Source organism: Geotrypetes seraphini, chromosome 1 (assembly GCF_902459505.1).
Source record: "Geotrypetes seraphini chromosome 1, aGeoSer1.1, whole genome shotgun sequence".
NCBI lineage: Eukaryota > Metazoa > Chordata > Amphibia > Gymnophiona > Dermophiidae > Geotrypetes > Geotrypetes seraphini.
Window position 1 is genome coordinate 521974961 of NC_047084.1, and position 26386 is coordinate 522001346.

Sequence of the window (26386 nt, forward strand, 5' to 3'; positions counted from 1 at the left end):
GGTCGGCCCGAAGCAGGGAGAGCTTTGGGTGGCGGCTTTGGGGCCTGTTCCCCGATGGCAGTGGCAGTGGCTTGGGGGAGGGCAGGGAGAAAAAAAGAGGGCAGGCAGGGAGACGGAAAGAAGAGAAACAGAAAAAAAGAAAGGGGGCATGAAGAGAGAAAGAAAGAAAGGGTAGGGAGAGAGGAAGAAAAAGTTGGGGGAGGGAATGAGGTCTGGAGGAGAGGAAGCATACAGGCTGAAAGAAGGGAAGAAAGATTGGATGCACAGTCAGAAGAAGAAAGTGAAACCAGAGACTCATGAAATCACCAGACAACAAGGTAGGAAAAAAGATTTTATTTAAATTTAGTGATCAAAATATATCTGAGTTTTATATCTGCAGTCTAGTCCCCTTTTACTAAACCGCATTAGAGGTTTTTAGCGCAGGGAGACTATGAGCGTCGAGAGCAGTGCTGTGCATTCAGCGCAGCTCCCTGTGCTAAAAACTGCTATTGTGGTTTAGTAAAAAGGGAGGGGGTATATTTGTCTATTTTTGTATGGTTGTTACTGAGGTGACAGTGCATAGTCATCTGCTTTGACCTCTATGAAAAAACCCCGGAATAGGAATGATAATTAACATTTTCTATGCGTACAGTGTGCTTTGTGTTTTTTTTTTATTTTATTTTATTGTTGGTAGATCATTTTGACTTGGTCATTTTAAAAGTAGTTTGCAAACCCAAAAAGTGTAGGCACCCCTGCTCTAGAACATCGCTCCTTAGTTTTATCAAGTGGTGCAGTGAGGGGCCAGCACTTTACATCTTATCACCTCATTCTTTCTTTTTTTCTCCTCATGTACAGCATGGTTCTTTATTCTAAGCAGCTCTGGCACTAACAGTACTACGGGTGCCTTATGCTACTTTCACTACCACTTGCAGACAGGTTTGGCATTTTATCATGGTTTTGGTTTTTTATTTAGTTTTGCACCAGTATTTTCATTTATTTATTAAAGCAGCCTTTTTTAACAACCTGATGCCCCTCCCCTATCAGTGTGCATCCAATCCACTGCCGACACTTTTTTGGCGCCTCTTTCAACGGATCAAATATCATAGCCCCACTGTCGCGTGTTCACATTTATTCTGCGTACAAGTTTATCTCATCAGTGCAGAGACCTTTTCGGTAAGTCCATTTTATTTTCCCTTTTTTACTTTCCCGAGTGCTGTGGTTTTATTCTTTGGTTTTAATAGAAGCTCATTTGAACAATAATTTAGATCTTTCCCAGGTTTCACTTTTCATCTACCCGGTCAGCTTGTCTTTGAGCTACTATTGGTTTATGTTTTCAAGATACACTGTATTATCAGCTGTTCATTTCCCATACATTTACTTTTGCCCTGTTTAGGTCTATATAGTCTAAGCATACTGTTTGTAACCAGCCATCATTTTAAGTATGTATATGCCCTATTTTAGAAGGGGGGGGTTGAGTTCTTTTAGCATGTTATTTCATTAATTCTGAGTTCGGTGTTACAATATATTGTTCTTGGTTTTTAGTTTACACATTATTTATTCTTTTCTAAACATAGAAACATAGAAGATGACGGCAGAAAAGGGCCACAGCCCATCAAGTCTGCCCACTCCAACAACCCTACCCCCTTGAATTTACCCCCCTAGAGATCCCACATGTGTATCCCATTTCCTTTTAAAATCCTTCACGCTGCTGGCCTGAATCACCTGAAGTGGAAGTTCATTCCAACGATCGACCACCCTTTCGGTGAAGAAGAACTTCCTGGTGTCGCTATGAAATTTCCCACCCCTAATTTTCAGCGGATGTCCTCTTGTGGCAGAGGGACCTTTAAAAAAGAAGATATCATCCTCCACCTCATTATGTCTCCTCTCTCTCTACGTTCTTCGAGTGAATATAGCTGCAATTTATTCAGCCTTTCTTCATACGGGAGGTCTTTGAGTCCCGAGACCATTCTGGTGGCCATTCTTTGAATCGACTCAACTCTCAGCACATCTTTTTGGTAATGTGGCCTCCAGAATTGTACACAATATTCCAGATGAGGCCTCACCATGGATCTGTACAATGGCATTATAACTTCGGGCTTCCGGCTGATAAAACTTCTTCGGATGCAACCCATCATTTGTCTTGCCTTTGATGAAGCCTTCTCCACTTGATTGGCAGTCTTCATGTCTTCGCTAATGATCACCCCCAAATCACGTTCCGCCTTGGTCCTAACTAAGGTTTCACCATTTAGTGTGTAAGTTTTGCATGGATTCCTGCTGCCGAGGTGCATGACCTTACATTTTCTAGCATTGAAGTTTAGCTGCCAAGTCGAGGACCAGTGTTCCAATAGAAGTAGGTCCTGCGTCATACTGTCATGTTCGCATCGCAATTTTACTCAAAAGTATAAATAGGTATCCATATTTCCATTCAAGTTTCATTACGGTGCTCTGGTTTTGGCTCCAGTATTTGTCACTTCCGTCCACCAGGTCTGGCTATCCGTTACCATCTCATATTTTAAAGACTCACTCGTTATAATTAGCGGTGATCCACATGTCTCTTCATAATGGACATGTCCGATTTTAGCATTTGGATCTTAGTACTATGGGTTTGGTTTTTTCTGGTTACCTTTCTATAGTCTGCTTTTCGTCTGGAGTCTTTTGAGTTTAGAATTACATTTTATGACATTTTTGTGGTTATAATTGTATGACATGCCTAAATCTGTCAAGTTATCCATTTTTTTTATTATTTTTTGCCCCTCATACAGTGGCAGACCGCCCCGGATGCCAGCCCTAGGGGGGTACACAGTCGGCTGGATCCAGAGCCTTCCGAGCTGTTCTAAATGGCACCTGCACCTCAGCGCGGCTGCCGTATTTATTCTGAAGCAGAGTCGGCAGCCGTACTGAAGTGCAGGAAGGTCCCGCGATGACTGCATTTGCCGCCTCTGCCTCTGGAAGACGTAAGTGACGTCAGAAGGGGTGGACCGGCAGCTGCAGTCATTGCAGAACCTTGCCGCAACTCCCTGCATCTGCCAGCCCACCCCTCCAACGTCACTTACATCTTCCAGAGGCAGAGGCAACAGAAGCAGTCATCATGGGACCATGCTGGTTTGGAGGGAGAAAAAGGGGGTCAGGGTGGTATGGAAGGGTGGTGGAGGGAGAGAAAGGGGGCAGATGCTGATGGAATTGGTGTGCAGGGAAAGGAGAGAGAGAGAGAGGCATAAGGGGGAAGGATACTGGATGGAATTGGGTTGGAGGGAAAGAAAGGGGGCAGATGCTGATGGAAGTGGGGGGAAGGGAGAGGAGAGTGTGAAATGCCAGACCATGGGGGTGTGGGAGAGGGAAGGGAAGAAGGGGAGAGAGATGCAAGACCATTGGAGGAGGGAAGGGAAGAAGATGGATGCCAGAATAATAGGGGTGAACGGAGAGATGGAAGTGGAATACAAGGAGAGAAGATGCCATATAGAAGGGGCAGAGAGAGGGTAGACAGTGGATGATAGGAAGTGAGTGACAAGACTATGAGGAAAGCAGAAGCCAGAGAAGACAATGTAGAAAAAAATTATATTTATTTATTTTTTTGCTTTAGGGGAGATGCATCGCTGTTTCTGTGGTGTTGCATTGTTTGCAGAGTCCAGATTTTTGGTGGTTCAATTTAACCTTTGTCTACGTTTTTCTATTTTATCCCCCCTTATACAAAACTGTAGAGCGTTTTTTTAGCACCGGCCATGGTGGTAATTGCTCAAAATTGTATGAGAGTCTGAGCTGTTACCACCATGGCTAAAAACCACATTACAGTTTTGTAAAAGGGAGAGGGGTTAGTTTGTGATTACATATTCCATACTAGGCAAAGAAAGACATGGTTTTTAGTTAGGATGATTATGTAGGATTGATCTGTACTAGTCTGACTTGTTTAGTTTTACAATGGGTGTATTGATGTACTGCTCACTGCAGTATGTAAGATGCTGCCTTTTCCTAGGTACACTCTTGTGTGATGTGTGGATTGTTACTAAAAATCATGTTTTTCATACAGATGGGGGGATGTAAAAAAATGATGGGCCTCGGGTGTCACATATGCTAGGTACACCACTGCCTTCATAGTTTATATCTAATCCACAAGCCTGCTTTTAGGACCTACAGAGTATGTATCCCTCTGATTCATGACAATTTCACTTCTCATGTTATCTTATCCATTCTTTTTATCATATAACTGCCTAGATAAGCATCATTCTTTGACGTGATTGGACCTTGAAAACTAACGGCAACAGTGTTCTCCCCAGAAATTTTTTCCAGCCATGAAAAACATTTGCTGCATTTAGTGTGCCACAAAAAACATTTGCTCCGTTTAGTGTGCCGGAGTTAAAAAAGTTTGAGAGACGCTGCTCTATACCATTTGAAAGAGGGCAAATATCTTATTATTCACTTCTAGAATTGGATACTTCTTAAATTTAATAAAAAATTATGGAACAGTGTCAAACCTTAAGAAAGGCTGTCATATTGAGCATTGGAAAATAACTAATAATAATTAACTAATACAAATAGTACACATTTAGGGCTCCTTTTACTAAGCTGCGATAGCAGTTTTACCGTGCACTTAGCTTGCGTAGAATTGCCGCACGTGCTAGATGCTAACGCCAGTATTGAGCTGGCGTTAGTTCTAGCCGTGTAGCGCGGCAATTCTTCATGCACTAAAAACGCTGTTGCAGCTTAGTAAAAAGAGCCCTTAATTTTCCCCACCACCAAATTTCCCCGTCCCGCCCCACCTGGCTACTTTTTCATGCCACCCAGCTGGAAAAATTTCTGGGGAGAACACTGGTATCTACTATCTTAGATACTTTTGGGAAGTAATTGCTGATTCCTTAGGTACATTGGGGGGGTGGTATATAAGTGCATGTGAAATCTTCAGATTTCAGAAAATGTCTCTCCATTTTTCCCAATCCCCCTTACAAATTTTTATGAGCATTAATTTCTTAGTTTGTTTTGGTGGTCTTTTCGCTTTGTAATTGTACTTCAGATTTTATGCATAGTGGACTTGAAGTTCTTCTGATACTGTGGTCGTTCCTGTTTCAGGAGTCCCTGGAGATGGGAAAAATTCTGGTGGAGGGTGTTGGAGAAGTTCAGGAATATGTTGACATCTGTGACTATGCTGTTGGCCTGTCTCGGATGATTGGGGGACCTGTGCTGCCTTCAGAAAGTAAGATCATGTGTTGTATGGCTTGATTGTCCATGGTCAGTGTGTGTGTGTGTGTGTGTGTGTGTGTGTGGAGGGGGGGCGGCAGGGCTTGAGACTTGGGCCCGTCCCCCACTTTAGGCGCATGTCCCCCCAAATTGTAGCACCTGATGTATGGCTGGCCTAAGCTCTGCCAGCCAAAGAATTCCTCTCCCAAGCCCCTTCCTGTGCTACCTGAGCAGCGGTGAAGTTGGCAGTGCACTATGGCAGCTGACTCGGGCATGCCTCACACATGCATGGAGAGAACATGAGTTGGCAGCTCAAACGTGCCTCCAACTTTTCTATCTGCTCAGGTAGCATGGGGTGGAGGCCTTGGGCTGCAGACCTCTTTGGGGTTTGGCCATTCCTGCTTTCATTCTTGAATGTACAGAGTATCTGCACACTTGTGGGTAAGTACATAGTTAAGTGCTAATCTGGAAAGGTACGCATGAGTGGCATAGTGTGTAAATGGAAAGTGGTGTTCACCAGAATATCATAAGTTACACATGCCCTGCAGTTTGTTAGTATTCTATAAAGTGATCTAGGCACCCAAATTCCATTATAGAATAGGATCTCGCTGTGCACCTTGAGGGTATCTAAAATGGGTGCCCTCTTTTATAAAAATACCTCCAAATTGAATAGGAAACAAAAACATTCAAACATAATTCTGCACTTGAACGCAACATAAATATAAAGCAAAAATCATAAAGCATAATTCTATAATAAAACATAATACACCCTAAATAACTTTGAGTGTCCCCTAGTCTTTGTAATTTTTGATGGAGTGAAAAATTGATCCACTTGTACCTGTTCTATACCACTCAGGACTTTGCAGACTTCAAGCATATCTCCCCTCAACCGTCTCTTTTCCAAGCTGAAGAGCCTTGTTAGTCTTTCCTCATACGAGAGGAGTTCCATCCCCTTATCACCTTTTCTAGTTCTGCTATATCTTTTTTTTTTTTTTTTTAGATAAAGCAAACAGAATTGAATGCAATACTCAAGGTGAGTTTGCATACAGAGGCATTATAACATACATAGTCTTCTTTACCCTCCCTTTTCTAATAATGGGGGAGTGTGTGGTGCAGTGGTTGGATCTACAGCCTCAGCACCCTGGGGTTGTGGGTTCAAATCCCGCGCTGCTCCTTGTGACCCTGGGCAAGTCACTTATTCCTCCATAGCCCCAGGTACGTTAGATAGATTGTGAGCCCACCGGGACAGAGAGGGAAAAATGCTTGAGTACCTGATTGTAAAAACCGCTTAGATAACCTTGATAGGCGGTATATAAAATCCTAATAAACTTGAAACTTAATTCCTAGCATCTTGTTTGCTTTTTTGACTCCAGCTGCACATTGGGTGGAAGGTTTCACCGTATTATCTACAATGACACCCAAATCTTTACCGGATGTTAAGTGCATCTGCTCTAATTGTAAATAATCTTAACACTTCCTTTTGAGGAGGCAATAAGCGCATCCTTGCTAACCGCAGAATTGACCATGTGCAGTAAATACTGTGTGCTGACTGAGAAACATTAAAACCATTCAGACGCATGTGATCCTGTACAGAACTTTTGTGCAAGCCCAGTCAAATAAGATCATAGCCATGTCAGTACTGGAGCTCTACTACCAAACCCCTTCAAACACTTAAGCAACTCATCATGACTGATGGTCTAAAGCTGAGGAGATATCTAAGCATATCAATAAATGTGCAGTTATCTGGTTGTTCCAATTCTAGATGTATACTGTGTATTATGGAAGTCGGCTAAATCTCAACACTAATCATGGTTTGCAATTAAATGTGAACAAGACTGAGGTGATTGTGAGTCATGATAAGGAAAAAAACTAACCCTACCACCTTGAATGTGCAGGGAGACAAATTAAATGTGAAGAAAGAGATGACATCATACCTGTACAGAAAGAAAACATCATACCTGTACAGGACATACTAGTATGAACACATTCATCTACAGTTAACTAAGACATTGTATCCAAGTTGAAATCATACAAATAAATCTTGTATCATTGGAGCCCAAGACCTTGTGTCGATGGGTGGAATACAACACGGAGCTGGTAGGGCCCGTGTGCCACCCATCGGCAGGGGGGGTTAGGTTTTGAAGGGAAGGAGTAAGGGTGAGAGGATTGGGTATGGGGCTAGTTAAGAATAGCAAGTTTAAATCGATTGGGGGAGGCAACGAGGGGCAGGGAGGTGAAGTGTTAAGAGGCAGGACCTGGGAGGACTTGGCTCCTTCCGAGGTCCTCTAGGGCTGTTTTTCCCACCCGCCCGCCCATTGTCTTGGCTGGTGATGATAGCTCGGGGGTGCGGATCTCCCGAGCCACTGGATCATGGGGCTCATCTAGTGATGAGTTGTGGGCCGGCGGGTCATATGACCTGGGTAAAGGGGCATGTGGGGGTCATACCACCCCTCTGACCCTTGCTGAGGTGGCGGGGTCGAGGGCCCTGAAACAATGTATATTTTGGTAGCTCGGGCTCTTTGTTTTGCTGTTAATTGAAGTTTTGATTGTTAATACTGTTATTAATAAACTGAGCTGTGGCTAATTTTTACCATCATATAGATTGTAGTGTGTTTTTGATAATATGAGGGTGGAGGAAGGCTTTGAGGGTAGGTGAGGGATATGTAGGCGGACAGACGAGCCTATCCAGATCCCGCTGTTATTAAATTTCAGCCTTGAATTAAATTAATATAACCTTCATGGAGTGGAGGAGGGCCTTAGTGGTTAGACCTGTTGCCTCAGCACTCTGAGGTTATGGGTTTGATCCCATGCTGCTCCTTCTGATCCTGGGCAAGCCACTTAACCCTCCATTGCCCCAGGTACCATATAGTTAGATTGTGAGCCCACTGGGACAGATAGAGAAAATGCTCAGAATAGCTGACTTACTATTCAGTGTAAACTGCTTTGGGTGAATCTCTTCATAAAGGTGGTTAATAAATATCAACTTATTGCAACTTGTAATATCAAGAATGCAACCATTTTGTGCAGACATAGCAGTCTCACTATATGAGGCACATTACAAAGGAGAGCTTGGCTGTAGAAAATACTCACCTAATATTTTTGATTGTTGAACTTAGCACATGAGACATTCCAATTTTTTTCTAGGGTGCAAAATTTGACTTTGTCTCCCTTCTTTATAGTTATTTTGCGCCGGGATAGACACAAAATTCTTTCCAACTTTTATGCATTAGTAAGCAAAATATGTAGAAAAGAGTTTAAAATAAAAAGGTTATTAGTTGGGGGCAGGGAAGGCTACCCCCATTCTTAAATTTTGCTCTAGTTTTTCAGAAGAAAAGCTTTTCTCCTGTTCTCCTTCCCTTTAGCACCATCTGGCTGGTGCTCAGAGAAGTCTTGGTATATGGCAGTCAGCTTAGTGCACTCAGACTGGTGTACAGAACAATCTTTCTGAATCTGAGCTGGAAGAGTTCAAGGCACTGCTTCTGTGTCAGAGTTGTTTTACTCCAAAGAGGAATGCCACTTTTTTTTCCTCGGCTGGAGGCAGGGAACGGATTTCCCCCCAAGGCTGTGTCCTTTCCTGCTTCTGTAAAGAAAATGCCTAAAGCTGTAGTAGATAAAGTCAGTGAGGGTCACTGTATCTCACTGCTAGGAAGTTACGATATAACATTCCCTATTCTTTGAAGCTTGGCAGTTTTCTGCATTTCCAAAAATGTGGCCTAATTGTGCTGATGCAACAAAATGTAAAGGGGTTGGGGTGGGGAATAGGACTTTTGATACATGTGTGTTTAAACTTTGTTCTAAAATATCAAAGTATCAAGTAGGGCCGACCCTAGCAGTGATTGGCTGTTTTTTGCCTATGACCCCTACTGACTCATACAAATGAGCCTGTGCACATGGCCCACATCCTCCATATTCCAGTGGGCTTCATCAGAACCAAGTATATGTTTCTGCCTTTTACAACAGTAGCAACCTCTTTAAACTGGTCAACGACTTCTACAACCTAGAGACACTCACCGAAAACCACGATGATGAATCTTCATTAACCGCTAACACCCTAGCAGACTTCTTCAACTCTAAGACACAGAAACTAAGATCATCGTTAACTTCCCCCCCAAACCCCCACGGGGACTTCCCTATCCTGCCGAACACAGACAGGACTACACGAGACCCAGGGTCCAGAATGGACCTAAGCTGGAATCAATTCACTACCATCGACTGGCACACCTTCAACAAATACTTTAACAAATACACCAACTCCTTCTGCAGACTGGATACCTGTCCCCCACACATCCTGAAAACTGCTCCGATCCACTTTAAAGCCAATATGCTGGCTTGGCCAAACCACCTTCTATCCACAGGAAGCTTTCCAGCAGAACAGGGCCGCATTTCGATAACCCCAATCATAAAAAACACAAAAGAACCACCCAATTCACCGTCTAACTACAGACCAATTGCAAGTATCCCACTATTCACCAAAATAACTGAAGGGGTGGTAAATACCGAACTAACCACATATCTGGAAAAATTCAACATCCTAAATGAAAACCAATCAGGTTTCCGCTCTGACCACAGTACCGAAACCATCATAGCCTCTCTACTAGACAATCTACACACACTCTTTAGCCAGGGCTCCAGCACATTGATCGTGCAACTCGACCTGAGCAGTGCTTTCGACTTAGTCGACCACAACATTCTCTTAGACTGCCTTGCATTCATCGGCATCTCCGGCCAGGTCCTCAACTGGTTCCAGGGATTCCTAAGAAACAGATCATATCGAGTATTTAAGAATGACTCCTTTTCATACAGCTGGGACAACTCCTGTGGTGTTCCGCAGGGCTTCCCCCTGTCCCCCACCCTGTTCAATGTCTACCTTGCCTCCCTGGGCAATCTCCTGCAGAGCCACAAACTCAAATTCTACATCTACGCAGATGACATCACAATAGTCATCCCGCTATCCAGCTTCACACCAGAATTCCTCACCTCCCTCTCAAATACACTCAACCAGATAGAACTCTGGATGCAATCCTACAGACTTAAACTAAACCCCGACAAAACAAAATTTTTCCTTGCTAGCCCCAAAGACAAAATCATAGACACCACAATTCAAGTAAAAGGATCGACCTTTCCCCTCGAACAAACCCTAAAAATACAAGGAGTAACACTGGACAAACACCTAACCCTGGAGAAGCACACCGACAATACAGTTAGGAAAGGTATCTCGGCGCTCTGGAAATTACGCACGAAATATCTGGAAAATATTTCGACGACACGTCATTCCTAGTCCAATCCTCCGTTCTAAGCATATTGGACTATTATAATATCATTTACCTGAGCTCCACGAAGAAAAATACCAGAAGACTCAGAATGATCCAAAACACCGCTGTCCGCCTTATATTCAGCTTGAAAAAATAGGACCATGTTACCCCTTTCTATCACAAACTTCATTGGCTACCACTGGAATCCAGAGTCCTATTTTAATTCGCCTGTTTCTGCTACAAAACAGTATTCGGCCTAGCCCCAAACTACATCAACCCACACTTCATCCTGAATAACAGAAACAAGAACTCCCGCAGAATCCAGTTATTTGCTTTCCCCTCCCTAAAACTTTGTCACTCCAATAAATTCTTCGACAAAACCCTCGCCTTCCAGGCCGCCAAGCTAAACCCATGGGTAGCCCAATTAATCCTCGAGGCTCCAACCTACCTCAACTTTAGAAAACTACTCAAAACACACCTCTTCCAACGCCACGACACTTAAGGGCCCCCCTCCTCCTAGATTACCGCCCTCCCATCTCGCCCCACCTCCTCCCCCCCGACCCACCTTTTCCTTCTCCCCAACCTTATCTTCACCGCTGCCTGCATCCCTGCTCATTTTAACACCTAACTCCATGCAATTCTGTTCAATTATTACTTAACTGCTTGTAACTATGTTTAATTAATGTGAACCGCATGTAATGATGCATGTAACTATATTTTAATTAATGTAAACCTGTTCAACCAACTCTTAACTGCATGTAACCCATGTTTAACTAATGTGAACCGCCTAGAACTCACTGGGTATGGCGGTATACAAAAATAAAGTTATTATTATTATTATTATTATTAGTGTAGCTTCAGAAGAATGCTGCAATACAGTGGTACCTCGGTTTACGAGCGCACCGGTTTACGAGTGTTTTGCAAGACGAGCAAAACATTTGCAAAATCGGCACCTCGGAAACCGAGCACACCTCGATTTGCAAGCCGCCCCCCCCCCCCCCCCGCGAACCAGCACCCTCCCCCCCACAATCCGGCACCCCACCAGCTGCCATCGGGCACCCCCCCGCCATGACCTGAGGTCCCCCAACCCCCCGATCCCTCTTCTTACTTCAGTGTAGCCTCCGCACCGGCACTAGCGTGTCCTGCCGGTGCCCGAAGATCTGCTTCCTGTGCTGGGCCTTGAGCATGTGCGCATGCTCAAGGCCTGAGAGTTCACGTTCTCTCGAGTCCTATGGACAGATAAGAGGCAATTCTATAACTGGGCACCTCCATTTAGGCGCCCTGAAGATTCAAGGTGGGTACTTATTCTATAATGGAATCTGAGTGTCTAGATGCCATTACAGAGTACTAGTTTAACCCTGCATCATTATGCCTAACAATTATATGCCTGCAGTTACATCAGCCATATAACAGCCACATAAATGTGGCAAGGATGCATGCAACTTACAGTATTATGTAAGCGGGAGCCTTGCTCATTTATTCACCCCCTTGCATTTTTGCACTATGTAAGTTATGTACATCATTTTAGACTAGCTCTTAGGTGCTCCAGTAGCACTTTTTCAGGTAAATGTACACTCGTGTATGTAAGTGCTAGAATCCTATATATTTATGAGTGCAAGGGGCATATACATGTGAATGGCTAAATTATAGAATTGCCTTTATAGCAGTCAGCAGTGGTGGGATGGGCCCTTAGTGACGATGGCACAGTAATCATTTAGTTAACTACTACTGTAAAGCAGAAATTTGTGGGCTACAGTAATCATTTAGCCAGGTTTGGAATGTATGCAGCTACTGGAAGCCTGCTGTGTGGCAGAACAGTGGCTAAGAGTACAGTTCAGGAACAATTTGCACCTTATGTGGTAGCTGTGATGAACCCTCTCCCCCCTAGCAGTAATACCAGAGGACTACCATTAGTTGCTATTTTGAAGCTGAAGTGGCTTCAGGGCAGGAATGAAAGGGGTTGTTCTTCACCATTCTCTAGTCCCAGTGGGGGGTAATCTTCTACCCAGGGGAGAAGGCTTTGATTGAGGGAGTTTCTTGAGGAAGGGAACGACCTGTGTGTGTGTGTTTTTTGTTGGGGTTTTTTTTTTGGGGGGGGACCCCTATTCAGTGGAGTTACTGTCAAATGGGTTGAGTTGCACCACTGTGGCATTTTACCAAGAACAAGGTAAAACTAGGAGGATATGTTGGGTTGGTTATTGGGTTTTGTTTTGTTTTTGCCAAAGAAGAACTAAAACCCTTTTTTTTTTTTTTAAGGACCTGGCCATGCCCTGATAGAGCAATGGAATCCTGTAGGTTTGGTTGCAATTATCACAGCCTTTAATTTTCCTGTAGCAGTATATGGCTGGAACAATGCGCTGGCACTGATCTGTGGAAATGTCTGCCTTTGGTAAGCTGTTTGATTGATTGTTGGCTGTTCACATGCTAAGGTTTAGTATGTGACTTTGCTACTCTTGAAATCCAGAGTATTGGGGTGTTTGTTTTTTTTTAAAGCAGGTAGCCTGATATGCCCAAGCCAGATCATCCTCTGAAATGGATCCAGAAGTGGGGTAGTGCTAGGATTGTGGTGCTGAGCTCGCCTGTAAATACTGTGCTGTTTGGGATTGGCCATTTTCAAAAATAAAAACGTCCATGTAAAAAATGCACAAAAGCAAGTTTTTGTAAACGTACCCAACTACCTTATCTGTTCTGGGCAGAGAAATCCCCATCAGCTGAGCCAGTTTCTGGGATTCATGCCAGCTCAGCTGAAGGGGGATTACCCCTGCCAGAATCAGCCCCCCCCCCCACATCATCAGACACCACCTGACTTCAGGCAACACTATCCCCACCCCCCAAATCACCTGACACCCCTGTACCTTGCTCTGCAAAATTGGCAGGAGGGAAACCCACACCCTCCTGCCTACAGGGCCATGTGCTGTGAATGACAGACCTTCCCCTTCCCAGTGCATCTTGGGATGCAGTGGGAGGGCCTAAGGCCCTGATTGGCTCAAAATGGTGATTTTGGCTAACTGCTATCTGAGGCCAGAGGTTTCTGAAAATACTTTGTAACTTTGCTCGAAAAAGGTATTTATTCTGTGTGAGTTTCTGGCTCATGTCCCAGAGTCTGATTTTAGAGTAAAGAAGGTCTTGTATGCTGTTTTCTAAGTCTTCCCTTTTTTGTTTGAAGCTAGGGAGATGTGTGGGGGATAAGATGAATCCTGATTTATATCCCAAAAAAGGTAGGGTGGCCTTGTTGGAAATAACAGCAAAGCTCTTATTCACTAGAAAAAGCTCCCAAAATAACTAGGCTTAGATTTTACATTTGATTACCGTATTTTCACGCATATTTTTACAAACCGTGCATAACCTTGCACGTTATACGCGTGAGCGCGTTGTACAAAATTTTTTTACATAGTTCCCCCCGACGTCCGATTCACCCCCCCCCCCGCAGGACCGCTTGCACCCCCACCCCGAAGGACCGCTCGCACGCACTCCCATCCGCACCCCACCCTGAAGGACCGCTCGCACCCCCACAGCCTCCCGACCCCCCCCCCCCATCATGTAGAAGCTCCTACCGGTGTCCTGCTGCTTCCTCTTGGCGGTCCCGGCCCTTCTGTGAGCCCTGCGCCTGCGCTGCTTCCTCTTCCGGCGGTCCTGCCCTTTTTCTGACGTCAAGCCCTCTTGCCCCGCCGACTCCCCGACACGATCGGGGCAAGAGGGAGCTCAAGCCCTCTTGCCCCAGCCAACCGCGGCTCCCCCGACACGATCGGGGCAAGAGGGAGCTCAAGCCTTATTGCCCCCCGACTCCCCGACACGATCGGGGCAAAAGGGAGCCCAAGCCCTCTTACCCCACCGACTCCCCAACTCCCCGACAATATTGGGCCAGGAGGGAACCCAAGCTCTCCTGGCTCTGGCGACCCCCCCCCCCGCTAGTTGTTCGGGCCAGGAGGGAGCCCAAGTCCTCCTGGCCCTGGCGACCTCCCACCCGCTAGTTGTTCGGGCTAGGAGGGAGCCCAAACTCTCCTGGCCACGGTGACCCCCTACCCCCACCCCGCACTACATTACAGGCTGGAGGGATCCCAGGCCCTCCTGCCCTCGACGCAAACCCCCCTCCCCCTAACGACCGCCCCCCCAAAAACCTCCGACCGCGCCCCCAGCTGACCCGCGACCCCCCTGGCTGACCCCCACGACACCCCCACCCCCTTTCCCCGTACCTTTGTGTAGTTGGCCAGACAGACAGGAGCCAAACCCGCCTGTCCGGCAGGCAGCCAACGACGGAATGAGGCCGGATTGGCCCATCCGTCCCAAAGCTCCGCCTACTGGTGGGGCCTAAGGCGCCTGGGCCAATCAGAATAGGCCCGGGAGCCTTAGGTCCCTCCTGGGGGCGGGGCCTTGGGCACATGGGGGTGCGAGCGGTCCTGCGGGGGGGTGAATCGGACGTCGGGGGGCATCAGGCTTTCAGGGTGGGGACAGGACTTCAAGGGGGAGAGGAGAGTCGGGGCGGGCGAAAGGAGAGTCAGGGTGGCCAGAGGAGAGTCGGGGCGGGCGAAAGGAGAGCCAGGCGGTGACGGGAGAGTCGGGCAGCATGCGCGGTATACGGGTGTGCGCGGTATACAAAAATTTTTTTACATATATTTCGGTTTCCCGCGCGCTATATCCGTGAGCGCATTTTACATGGGTGCATGTTATCTACGTGAAAATATGGTACTTGCCCTGTCAGATTTGAGATGAAGGTGAGTTATGCATTCAGGTATAATATCTTTTATCCAAAATCCTTGAGACCAGGCATATTTCAGGTTTTGGAACTTTTTGGATTGAAGCTGAAGTACCCTGTTATAGAATTGCCCTTCAGGAGGTGATTCTGTAAAATAGCTGTGCAAATTATTAGAATAATGGTAAACACATGTGTGTCTGCACCGAAAAACATGATGGAAGATATAGGGTAAATGGCTCATCCAGTCTGCCCATCTGCAGCATCCACCTAGGCATATAGGGGGTAATATTCTGCATGTGGCAATAAGCAGCTTGCACGCTGACCTAATCTTGTGAATTCTGCCTGCGGCAGTAAGCATCTATGGCTGACCTAACCTCGTGTATTCAATACTAGGGTAAACATGGTTCCCAGCATTGACTCATGGATATTTGCCCCGACGTGAAAATTAACCCAGCTGATTTTCAGATTGGTACCCAGTTCTCCTTCCAGGCGGCCAAACTAAACTCATGGCTTGCCCAAATTGTACTTGACGCCCCCACTTACCTGGACTTCAGAAAAAAACTCAAAACTCACTTATTCCACGGATAGAATCCCTAACACTCCCACTCGCTTCTTCTACTCCTTTCAATACACATGAACCTCCACCTTCCCCTCCTACTGTACCTTCCAAACCAATTAACTTCACTGACCGGTATTTTTTCCCTGTAAAAAAAAAAAAAAGTTACCCTCCTATTGTACACTCTTGTATGTTCTGTCAACTTCATTGACCTGTACACTCCAAAAATTGTTAATTCCTGTCAACTTCAATGACATGTACATTCCAAAAATTGTTAATTCCAATGTTATCTTCGTTTGTAATCTTATTAATTGTTGTGAACCGCCTTGAACTCTCTGGGTATGGCGGTATACAAAATAAAGTTATTATTATTATTATTATTATTATAAAAGTTAGGATAATTTTGTTGCAGTCCTAACTTTTATGCAATTTCTAATCAGCAGCAATATTCCGTTCACTTACTAACTGGCTCAGTTCATGCTGCATCCTAACTGGTTAAAGCAGTGTGCCACAAAGTTTTTAAAGCTGCGGCTGGAGGGCATCTGAAAGTGTGCAGACATTGACATGATGATGTCATGTGCATGTGTGACGTTATCACGCTGACGTCCGTGCATGAGCGGATGTACTCCAGCCACGGCTCTGAGACTCCTATTGCCACCGGTGGTGGGGTTCTGGGGAGGGAGAGGTGCAGATAGCAGGAGAGGCACTGGCGCCAGCTGACTTCCTATAGGGCATGCCTCTCGCCACAAGTGGCACGTCCTTTAAGAAGCCAGCTGGCACCTCCTCTTCAGGTGTCTTGTAGTACACAGTTTGCGATACACTGGGTTAGGGGATGGCTGGTTAGCAATGATATTGAACAGAACTGGCTAGCTCAATGAGGTTTAACCAGATAGGAGTCTCTCTTGCCTGGTTAAACCCTTTTGAATATTAACTCCGTAAATGCCAAAAACCCACTTAAGCACTAGTCTAAAAATATTTATTTATTTGGTTTTATATCCTGTCCTCCCCCAAAGAGATCAGAACGGGTTAAGGGTTACAATCATAGTTTTACAATATAAGTTACATTCGTAGCGATACAACTTCATCTTACAAAGTTATTCTCTAGACATTGGCCATTTTGAGCCAATCAGGGCCTTAGGTCCCTCCCACTGCATCCCAAGATGCAATGGGAGGGGGAAGTACCATCATTCACAGCACATGGCCCTGTAGATAGGAAGGTGTGGGCTTCTCTCCTGCCAATTTTGCAGCGCAAGATACGAGGGTGTCTGCTGATGTGGGGGGGACGCTGTTGCCTGAAGTTGGGAGGTGTCTGGTGATGGGGCAGTAATGTTGGATGATGTTGGAGGGGGAGGGGTATAGGGCTCCAGCTGATCCTGACAGGGGGAATCTCCTTCAGCTGAGCCAGCAGGAATTCCCAAAACCAGCTCATCTGATGGGGATTATTTCTCTGCTGCGATCAGCTGATAGCAAACCCTCAATGTGCTGTTCCCCCCCCCCCCAATCTCTGGGTGGCGGGAGGAGTTTGTAACCACTGGGGGAGTTAGGGGGGTTATGCTTTAAACCCTCCAGTGGCCATCTTCTCAGTTTGTTCACCTTAGGGGCACTTAAGGCCTATTTTACTTTGGTCTAAGTCCCACCATGTAAGCTCCACCTAGGATGTCCTGGAAAAGCTTTGATTATTGCTTCAGGATGTCAAGGTGGAAGCCTGCCTGATTCCCAACCATAACACACCTCCCAACATGTTCCTTTGAGCTCCGGATGCACAGCAGCTTAAAAGTGCTGCTGAACGTCCAGAAAGTTTGTTTTGATTTTTGGCACTTGGAACATCCCTGCTATTAGGATGTCCAAGTGCCAACTTAGGCAGGTTTTTTTGACGTTTTAAAGTTTTGATTATCAACCCCCCTTAGTTTATAGGATACTATAACTTATGCATGTATATTTGGCATTTAGGTGCCCACACTTTTGCCAGCTCTGTGGCTGGCATACATGGTCGTACCAAAGTGCATGCATGCATGTATTCCTAATTACCGTATTTTTCGCTCCATAAGATGCACTTTTTCCCCAAAAAAAGTGGGTGGAATAAATGGTGCGTCCTATGGAGCTAATACCCAACCCCAACCCTCCCCCCGTTACCTTATTTAGATCAGAGTTTCTCTCCCGCCGCTGCTGCTACTTATCGCTCGCTCGACAACACTAGTAGAGGAAGGGAAAGGCCAGGTGGGTGCAATGATTGCACGCCGCCGGCCAGAAGCCTTACCCCCAACGTCAATTCTGACGTCGGAGAGATTTGGTCCAGCCCTTCTCTCCAATGTCAGAATTTACACCGGGGGTAAGGCTTCTGGGCCGGTGGTGTGTAATCGCTGCACCCACCTGGCCCTTTCCAGCAATTCGTTCTATATGGAGGGTGTGAAGCGCCACCGGCTCCCCGCTCGTCACTTGCTCTCGGGCCGCAGCGAGGCCATGGCTTGCGGTGCTGCACTGACTGGAATTCATCCCGCCTGGAGCCCTCGCACTTCGACGATGTGCAGCAGGAGGTAATTAAATCCAGCAGGTAGGCAGGGGGGGAAAGGATAAAGGCTTGAAGGCATTGATGGAACATAGGGAGGGAGGAAGGGACAATTGTTGGGCCTGAGGAAGGAAAGAAAGAGAAGTCAGCAGACAATAGATGGGGGGGGGAGGAGGAGGAGGAAGGAACATAAGAACTGCCATCTCCAAATCAGACCTTCGGTCCATCAAGTCCGGCGATCCGCACAGGTGGAGGCCCAGCCAGTTGTACAACTGGCGTAATTTTAGTCACCCATATCCCTCTGCCTCTTGTAAGGAAACGTGCATCTAGTTTGCTTTTAAATCCTAGAACGGTGGATTCTGCAATAACCTCCTCTGGGAGAGCATTCCAGGTGTCCACCACTCGTTGCGTGAAGCAGAACTTCCTGATATTTGTCCTGGACTTCTCCCCCCTTAGCTTCAGTCCATGTCCTCTTGTCCGTGTCACATTGGACATTGTAAATAATTTTTTTTCCTGCTTATTTTGTCGATTCCTTTCAGTATTTTTAAAGTCTCGATCATATCCCTTCGCAGTCTCCTTTTCTCAAGGGAGAACAATCCCTGTCTCTTAAATCGTTCCTCGTATTCCAAGTTCTCCATACTTTTTATTAGCTTCGTTGCTCGTCTCTGCACCCTCTCCAGCAGTTTTATATCCTCCTTTAGGTTGGGAGACCAATGTTGGACGCAGTATTCCAAGTGTGGTCTAACCATTGCCCTATAAAGCGGCATTATAACTTTCTCCGATCTACTCGTGATTCTTTTCTTTATCATGCCTAACATTCTATTTGCTTTCTTTGCCGCTGCTGCGCATTGTGCCAACGGTTTCAGGGTCCTATCTATCGGTACACCCAGGTCCTTTTCTTGTTCGCTCTTACCCAGAGTTGCACCTGACATTCTATACTCGTGTTCCTTGTTCTTGCTGCCTAAATGCATTACTTTGCACTTTTCCACAGTAAACTTCATCTGCCATTTCTCCGCCCATTTCTCTAACTGACATAAGTCACTCTGGAGTTCCTCGCTATCCTTCTGCGATCTGATTGCCCGGCATAGCTTTGTGTCATCTGCAAACTTGATGATCTCACTGGATGTTCCTTCTTCTAGGTCATTGATGAAAATATTAAATAAGATGGGCCCAAGTACCAAGCCCTGGGGCACACCACTAGTCACTTTCTCCCAGTCTGAGAACTTCCCATTTATGCCCACTCTTTGCTTTCTGTTCTTCAGCCATTTGCCTATCCATCTTAGTATATCTCCCTCTATTCCATGGAAGAGGACAAAGGCTGGAAGGAATTGAGGGGGACATAGGAAGGAGGGAGGAAGGGACAATTGTTAGGCCTGAGAAAGGAAAGAAAGAAAGAAATCACCAGAAAACAAACGTAGGAAAAATTATTTTATTTTCAATTTAGTGATCAAAATATGTAAGTTTTGAGAATTTATATCTGCTGTCTATATTTTGTACTATTTGTCTATTTTTCTATAGTTACTGAGGTGACATTGCATATTTTAAAAAGTCATCTGCCTTGACATCTGTGCCCTATCCCGGCCTACCACTAGACCACCAGAGGGGGACAGGATACAGAGCCTGGCAGGGACAGGGTACAAAGTCTGGCAATGAGTGTGGGGTTGGATGCAGACCTGGCAGGGAGAATTTGGTTCAGAATGTTTTTTTTTCTCATTTTCCTTCTCTAAATCTAGGGTGCGTCTTATGGTCAGGTACGTCTTATGGAGCGAAAAATACGGTATACTAATATTCTCTAAAGAAAAGGAAGCCCTTCTTTCCTTTATAGAATAGGTGCAACATAGGAGCTCTCTGGGTGTCTAAATATAGGCACACAGTTATAGAATTGCCCCCTGGATTACTCCTCCACTTCATCTACATTTGTAAAATGAAAACGTTTGTCAAATGTGTTTTTTATTTTATGTGCAATATTTTTGTTTAGTTTTACCATTTAAAAATTGGAACTAAACTGTTTTGCTCTATATGTGTGTGTGTGGTTTTCTTCCCCCCAAAAGGAAAGGTGCTCCTACAACTTCCCTCACCAGTGTGGCTGTCACAAAGTAAGTGTTCCAAGTACTGACTTTTTGATGTGCCTGTTAAAAAGTAATTTATATATTTAAGTTATTTATATACCGCCCATTAATTGTCTAAGCTGTTTACATTCAGGTACTCAGTCATTTGTCCCTATCTGTCCTGGTGGGCTCACAATCTATCTAACATACCTGGGGGGGCATTGGAGGATTGAGTGACTTGACCAAGGTCACAAGGAGCAGCACAGGGTTTGAACCCACAACCTCGGTGATTAGGCTGAGCTTTAATCACTATGCCATTCATTCCTCCTCCAATGCAAAAGCATTGTATGCACAAAAAAAAGAGTAGTTGTGTAATGGGGCACTTAGAATTATGTGCCATTTGTATGCTTAAATGTACAGGAAATTCAGCACATAGACATGTAAGTGGCAGCAAATTGAGAGTATAATTCTATAAGAGTGTGCTTAAATGGCATAATGCAAATTGAAGGAGGGCATTCACATATGTGATACATGGGAGGGGCATGGCCAGTGCTGTCACTTATAGAATACAGTATATTATGTATACCCCTGAGCATCATAAACATAAACATTTTGGCATCTAGTCTAGGGCCGATGTTACCAGGAATGGACTAACAGTGATCAGGGCCCCCAGGCAATAAGGGTTATGGGTCCCTAACCTTCTATCAAAATAGGGTTACCAGATGTCTGGATTTACCCAGACATAGCTTTTTTTTTTTAGAGGACATGTCCGGGTGTCCAGACGGCTTTTCAAAACCTGGCACTTTGTTCGGGTTTTGAAAAGCTTCCTCTTCAGATCGCATCGAGATGAACAGGCTGAGGGGGCGGGGCTAGGGGCATGATGTGAGTGGAACTGGGTGGGCCTGGAGGACGGGTCTATGGGTCTGGATTTTACATATGTGTGTGTGTATATATATATATATATTGGAGGGAGGGGGTATTCTCAGGGGTTGGGGTTAAGGTAGGGACTGAAGTCCATGTTTTTATATATTCCAAAGTACATCCATTTTTTATTTTAATCAGAGGAAGGGCAAATGTGTGCACATTAAAAAAAAAAAATTGAGCAGTTGTCGAAGTGAAAGTATGTTCATACTTTTTACTTTGAAAAGTAATGCAAAATATGTGGGTAAAAACATACTTATGAACTTTGCAGCTATGTTGGGTAGTTTAAAAAAGGCAAATTTTTGGGGGGATAAGCCATGTGTTATCTAAGCAACACGCTTTTAAAGAACAATGCACCCTTTTGGAAGAGCAAGTTAAAACTCTAGCAGAAGTTCAGCAAATAGGGATTTTCTGTCAGGACTCAGGAAAACAGCCAGACATCCACTTTTGAGTGGTCCTGAACCGAAAAAGGGTGAGCACAAGAGCCCCACCCCTGACCTGGCATCTCTCCTTCTCCACCCGGCTGCTTCTCCCTGAGAAGCATAGCCAGACCTCAGTTTTTGGGTGGGCCTGACCATGCTTCTACTCTGATGCCCCACCCCACTGAAACAGTAAAAATAAATATTTTTGATTGCGAGGGATCCCTGGGTCCCACCAGCTGAATAGTCCTTTCTGAAGTCTCGAGCAGACTTATCCTCCCAGCAGTCAGCGGCATGTTTCCATCTGCCGACACTAGCACTCTCCTCCCAGTGCATGCTCAGTTCAACCGGCATCCCTCAGGCGCACACACATAGGGGTTCCAAGTGAACTGAGCATGTACAGGAGGAAGGGGGAGTGTCTGCGTTGGGAGCTGGAAACATTGGTTCACAGACAAAATCCCGCCGACAACTGAGCGCAGACAACTGAGCGCAAGGTTGACGGCGCATCGAAGAAAATCACTATTTTAAAGGGTTCCGACGGGAGGTGTTGGTGGGGAATCCCCCTATTTTACTTAACAGACATCGCGCTGGCGTTGTGGGGGGTTTGGGGGGTTGTAACCCCCCTCATTATACTTGAAACCAAACTTTTTGCCTGTTTTTTAAGGAAAAAGTTCAGTTTTAAGTATAATGTGGGGGGTTACAACCCCCAAACCCCCCACAATGCCAGCGCAATGTCTGTTAAGTAAAGTGGGGGGGTTTCCCCCCTACCCCCGTCGGAGCCCTTTAAAATAGTGTTTTTCTTCGGCGCGCCGTCAACCTTGCGCTCAGTTGTCTGCGCTCAATTGTCGGCGCGCCATTGTCTCGCGCGATTTAGTCCCGTCACCGGAAACATTATGCTGACTGCAGAGAGACTGAATCTACTTGGGACTCTAGAAAGGACTCTTCAGCTGGCAGGGCTCGGGGATCTCTGCCAGCTACATTTATATGTGTGTTGCCATTGGGTGGGCCCCAGCCCACTCGGGCCCACCTGTGTCTATACCACTGTTCTCCCTACTTACTTTTAAAAGCCTTCACATCTTTGCTGGCATCAAGCAATGATTCATTCCCATTGCACACATGGCCCTGAGCCTTCCCTTTGACTTAGTCTCACCTATGCAGAAACAGGAAGTTGTAAGTGGGGAAAGCTCAAGGCTGATGCAAGCAGCAGGTATGAAACGCTGTTGTTAAAGTTACAAGGTTGTAAAAGTTACAAGAGAATTAAGGAATCTAATTGAAATGCCTGAAAGCCTGTGGGGAAGAGGGGAGGGAGAGATTCTTAGTCTTCAGCTGCCAAGGCTTTAGGATCCTCATCATGACTAGAGAGTTGCTTGGGGACAGAAATCAGACCCATCCCCGCCCATCCCCACTGGAATCAAATCTATCCCTGCTGGATTCATCCCTATCTGTCCCCACAGGTAATCTCCATCTGCTCATCCCCATAAACTTCAAAACACAGCACTGAGACTTATCTTTTCATTGAGGAAACACGACCACATCACAGAGGCATACGTCAACTCACACTGGCTTCCAATTCCAGCAAGAATACTATTCAAATTAGAGAATGACACGGTGACAAAATTCATCACCGTTCCCGTCCCCACGGATAACCGCGGGAAACCATCTTCATGTCATTCTTTAAGGAGAGAGGGAAGAATCAGAGTATAATTGGGCACAATCACTGACCTGCAAGCTTTGCTTTGAAGAATGCTGGTGTAGAAGGACCGAGGTTGAAATAGACACTAGAAAATGACATGGGATTATTTCCCGCGGTTATCCGCGGGGACGGGAACGGTGATGAATTTTGTCACCGTGTCATTCTCTAATTCAAATTCTGCTGCCTACTATTTAAAATCATAAATGGTGACAGCCCAACCTACCTGAACAACCGCCTCATCCAAACTACATCAACTAGACATATGAAAACCCACACTCCATTCACGCACCCTCCTATCAAAGAAGTTAAACAGAAAAAACTATATGATTGCCTCCTAGCCACACAAGCAGCAAAACTCGACAACCAAATGTCCAATACTGATTATGACCCCAGACTACAAAACATTCAGAAAAGAAATAAAGACCCTACTTTTCAAGAAATTCCTGCAAACGACTTAATACCGCTAGCTCCTTCCCACTCCCAATACCACTTCCTAATACCTTCCCAATTCCCCAAAGCAACCTCATCCACTCTTTATCTCCTCTAGAAATTACCAGATATAACTTCTTGTAATACGTTTTATCCCAGGACAAGCAGGCAGCATATTCTTAACGTATGGGTGACGTCGCCGACGGAGCCCCGGTACGGACCTTTTTAACTAGAAAGTTCTAGTTGGCCGCACCGCGCATGCGCGAGTGCCTTCCCGCCCGACGGAGGAGTGCGTGGTCTCCAGTTTCTTCGTTTCCGCGGAGCGAAGAAGACGCATGTGGTTTCAACGGCTGTTGAAAACTCTTTTTTTTGCCTTCCCGCTCGCGTTATTTTTACTTATTTCTTTTTTTCCTTCGGGTTTATTGTTTTCTTTCTAATCCAAAAAAAAAAAAAAAAAAACTTTCTTTTTTCCTTTATTTTTCAGCAGGCCCCGGCGGGGCCTGTTGCCATCATACAAGCCTCCGGCTTTGATTTCGCTGAGGCCGTATTTCCCTTCATGCCCCCTCAGCCGGGTTTTAAGAAGTGCCAGCGGTGTGCACGCCCGATTTCCCTTTCGGACCCGCACAATTGGTGCCTACAGTGCTTGGGTCCGGAACATCGGGCTGACACCTGCACCCGCTGCGCGACTCTTAAAAAACGCACCCTTAAAAACAGGCAAATACAGCAGAATCTCCTCTTCGGCACCGCTTCCGCTATGGACCCGACCCCGGCGTCAACGGCACCGCCGAAATCGGCACCGTCAACATCAACACCTCCTGACCTTTCTACGGGGTCGATGGCGCCAGGTAAGCCGGCTAAGAAGCCTCCCACTTCCCTCGAGCGCCCTCCAGCTACAGCGGTGACACCAGTCCTTCCGGTGTCCCGCAAGTCCCGAAAACGCTCCGCTCCGATATCGGTGAGTGCCTCTTCATCGGCCTCCTCATCACCGGAGCGTAGAGCAGCACCGATGGTACCGAAGAAAAGTAAAACGGTACCGGTGCCCCCATTGGAGGACCGTATCTCGGCCATCCTCCAGACTAAATTACACGAACAGCTCCAGCACCAACTTAAGGAACTGCTTCCAACCCTGCTGGCACCGCTCCTTCCGGTACCGGTCCGGCCCGAGCCCTGCACCACTACGCCAGTGGCCACCCCCTCGGTACCGATGAATACTTCGATGCCGGTCTTATCGGCACAGCCTACGCTTCAAACCTGCGCGGCTGAGGACCCATCCCGACCCCAGGATCGACACCGATCGTCTCGGGACCGGGATCGGCACCACTCCTCCAGGGATGGAGATCGGCACCGGTCTTCATCCCCCGGCACCGTATCCATGAGATCTGGTAAATCCCTGTCTAAGACCCGTCATGCGGAACCGGCTGTCAGAGACCCTGACCTATGGGAGCAATCCCCTCTCGGTACCGAGGAGGATGCCTCTTCCACTGATGAGGAACCCTCTATGGCTGAATCCACCGCCAAACCAGAGCAGTCCTCATTTACAAAATTCCTTAGGGAGATGTCTGGGGCTCTTTCCATCCCACTTGAGTCCGACTCCAAGAAGTCCCAGGCATTTTTAGAAGCCTTGGACTTCGATCAACCTCCCAAGGAATTTCTCAAACTCCCCGTTCATGATATTCTACGGGAGACATTTTATAAGAACTTAGAGAACCCCCTTACTGTGCCAGGTGCCCCTAAAAAACTGGACAGTTTATACCGCGTTATCCCTATCCCGGGATTCGATAAACCCCAGTTGCCACATGAGAGCCTACTGGTAGAGTCCACTCTCAAAAAGTCTCATGGTTCCAGTGTCTATGCCTCCACCCCTCCTGGCAGAGAAGGTAAGACAATGGATAAATTTGGAAAACGCCTGTACCAGAATGCCATGCTGGCTAGCAGAGCCAACAACTACTCTTTTCATTTCTCCTTTTACATGAAACATCTGGTACAACAACTCTCAGCTCTGCAGAAGTACATTCCTGAACGCAAGGTTCCGTTGTTTCAGCAACAAATTTCCACTCTCCTTCAGCTTAGGAAGTTCATGGTGCGCTCAATCTATGACTCCTTCGAGCTCTCTTCTCGAGCCTCCGCTCTGGCAATTGCCATGCGACGCCTGGCCTGGCTGAGGGTATCTGATCTAGATGTGAACCACCAAGACCGCCTTGCCAACGCACCCTGTCTTGGTGATGAACTTTTTGGGGAATCTCTAGATACCACCACCCAAAAACTTTCGGCTCATGAGACAAGATGGGACACCCTCATTAAGCCTAAGAAGAAGACTCCGCCGTCACGCCCATACAGACCTCAGTCTTCTTATCAGCGTCGTTTCTCTGCTAGGCCACTTAACCCGCCTCAACAGCAATCTCGTCGGCCTCGCCAACAGCAACAACAACACTCCCAGGCTCGCTCACAATCTCATCAGACAGCTAAGCCTCTCCCTCAAACCAAGCCTCCCCAGCCCTTTTGACTCCTTTCTCCAGGGCATAGCCAGTCTCCAACCCTCGCTGCCTCTGCCTCAACCTATAGGAGGCCGCCTCACCATCTTCATACAACGCTGGGAGGCCATCACATCAGACCTGTGGGTTCTAAACATCATCCGTCACGGATACTCACTAAGGTTCCAGACTCTTCCTGCAGATCATCCTCCCGTAGAGTCTGCTTCTCACTCCTCCCAAACTCCACTCC

General features: G+C 46.3%; 1 protein-coding gene across 1 annotated transcript in view; it reads left to right on the forward strand.

Annotated features, from left to right (window-relative positions):
* Positions 1-26386, forward strand: part of ALDH7A1 (aldehyde dehydrogenase 7 family member A1) — a 117751-nt gene that overhangs the window by 28138 nt on the left and 63227 nt on the right. Inside the window, exons 5-7 of the mRNA XM_033928987.1 lie at positions 5041-5164; positions 12657-12789; positions 20207-20251. Of these exons, the coding sequence (XP_033784878.1) occupies positions 5041-5164; positions 12657-12789; positions 20207-20251 (302 nt within the window). The remainder of the gene's footprint in view (positions 1-5040; positions 5165-12656; positions 12790-20206; positions 20252-26386) is intronic.